This window comes from Empidonax traillii, unplaced genomic scaffold, assembly GCF_003031625.1.
Source record: "Empidonax traillii isolate 1590-97213 ecotype Southwest subspecies unplaced genomic scaffold, ASM303162v1 scaffold176:size2985712, whole genome shotgun sequence".
NCBI classification, from domain to species: Eukaryota; Metazoa; Chordata; class Aves; order Passeriformes; family Tyrannidae; genus Empidonax; species Empidonax traillii.
Genome location: NW_020955369.1, coordinates 2,937,126 through 2,939,135, shown reverse-complemented (window position 1 = coordinate 2,939,135; position 2,010 = coordinate 2,937,126). Strand labels below are relative to the sequence as shown.

The 2,010-nt window shown below is 55.7% G+C and overlaps 1 protein-coding gene across 1 annotated transcript in view; it reads right to left on the bottom strand.

Annotated features, from left to right (window-relative positions):
- Positions 1-691, bottom strand: part of HSPA13 (heat shock protein family A (Hsp70) member 13) — a 7,195-nt gene extending 6,504 nt beyond the window's left edge. Inside the window, exon 1 of the mRNA XM_027886028.1 lies at positions 586-691. Coding sequence (XP_027741829.1) covers positions 586-610 — 25 coding nt within the window. The 5' untranslated portion in view covers positions 611-691. The remainder of the gene's footprint in view (positions 1-585) is intronic.
- Between the last annotated feature and the right edge of the window lie 1,319 nt (positions 692-2,010).

Genomic DNA, 2,010 nt, shown 5'->3' with positions numbered 1-2,010 from the left:
ACCCGTCAGAACGCCCTGGTTTGGCCTGGGCTGTGAATTTCTGAGCCATGCACCACCGAGCACTTTGGCTTTTGCAGAATCCCAGAACGGGTCAGGCTGGAAGGGACCACAGTGGGTCACCCAGTCCAAGCTCCCTGCTCAGGAGGGTCATCCCAGAGCACACGGTGATGTGTTCCAGTGCTCGGGTGGACCTTCCTGTGCATCAGCTTCTCCCGCTGCCTCTTGTCCTATGGCTCGGCACCACCGAGCAGAACCTGGTCCATCCCCTGACACCTCCCTGCAGACACCGACAGACCTTGGTGAGGTCTCCTCCCAGTCGTCTCTTCTGCAGGCTGAACAGAGACAGCTCCCTCAGCCTTTCCTCCAGTCCCTTAATCACCTTCGTCCCCTCCAGGAGCTGGACCCGTTCCAGGAGCTCCGCGTCCCTCCCGCACCGAGGAGCCCAGAACTGGACGCAACTGAACGCACCGAGCACGGCAAGCCCGTACTGCCCCGGAGAGGCAGCCCGGGGCGATACGGCGGGCAGGGAGACGCGAGAGCCCCATCGAATCCCCCACGAACCCCCCAAACGCATCCCCGCCTCACCCAGCACCGCCATCTGCCCCGCCATGGTTGCCCGCGGCCGCTGACGGCTGCTTCCGGGCCGCGCGGGGCACGCCGGGATCGGTAGTACGCGCGCCCCGCCCGCCCTTCTCACACCGCTCTACAGCGGGGAGAGAAAACCACAACTCCCAAGGTGCAGCGCGGCGCCGCCGGTTCCGGCGGGTACCGGCCAATAGGCGTCACCTGTTAGCAGGGGCGGGGCGAGCGGTGGGGGACAGCGCATGTGCATCTTCGGTGGGGCTGCTGGGAGCGGTAGTTCTGCTCCCCCGCCACCATGTTGCCCTGGCACCCTCCCGCCGGTGGGCGGCGGCAGAGACCGCGGGTGTGGCGCTGTAAACACAGCAACCCGTTAATAAACACGGCTAAAACAGGCGTTGTTATTTTCCTGACTGAAAGGGGGGGGGGGGGGGGGGGGGAAGAGGAATTTGTTCAGACCCTTCGTGTGTGATCAGTCAGTGAGTGACCGGTCCGTCCCACCCTGTCATGGGAACCCTTCACTGCATCGGCGGTGCTTCCGCTGAACTAGCGACCAGAGACCTCACCCGGGTGTCCTCACCTTTACCTACTGCCAGCACCCCTAAAGGAATCAGATTAACGTTTTATGCAATAACTGTTTATTAATGGCATTGTGACAGGTTAAGGTTCGAGCATTGCTGGTGACAGTGACTGCAAAAAACATATTCAAGGCAATATAATCCCTAAAAGTTAGCTTGAGATAACCTTTCAGCACACACAGAGCACAGTTCCTACCCAATAGGTGTCCCTATAAGGGATAAGAGAGGTTCAACTCTGTTGACTGATCTCAGAAGCTGTGATGGAGTCTTCCCTAAATTCTTCCCATTCTTAACTTACTTTTATACTATTTCTTTACGTTTAGGTGGAGGTTGAGTGACTTAAGCCATGCATTCTCAGTCAGAAATGGTTGTACATTGGGGATGGATATCTCAGTGTAGTGCCTGAGATACCCTTGGGATGGGTACATGTGTCAGTCCAAGGCGAGGGATTTTGCCACGGTTGCTGACTCAACAGCAGGACATCTTCCTTTATTTCCCTTGGTTTTCAGCTGCTGTGCAGCTTATCAGATAGAAAGTTCCCTCCTCTTCACGGGTTTTGACAGAGCCTGGCCGCGGTGTCTCCACTCTGCTCCACCCTCCAATTATTCCCCCTTGGATTGTACTGTGTGGGGGAGGTCGGGTGTGCTGACGGAGCTCCAGCCAGGGAGTTGCAAACATATTTTCCCGTATGGTTTCCAAACCATTATCTTTTTAGCCCCAGTCATCCTCCCACGCTGACATTCCTATTTCAGATCTGATTCTCAAAACTTTATATATATATACATTTAGCAAACAAAGACATCACAGGTCATTGGCTTCAAGTTACCTAGTTCTCTTATTAATTTGTATTCTA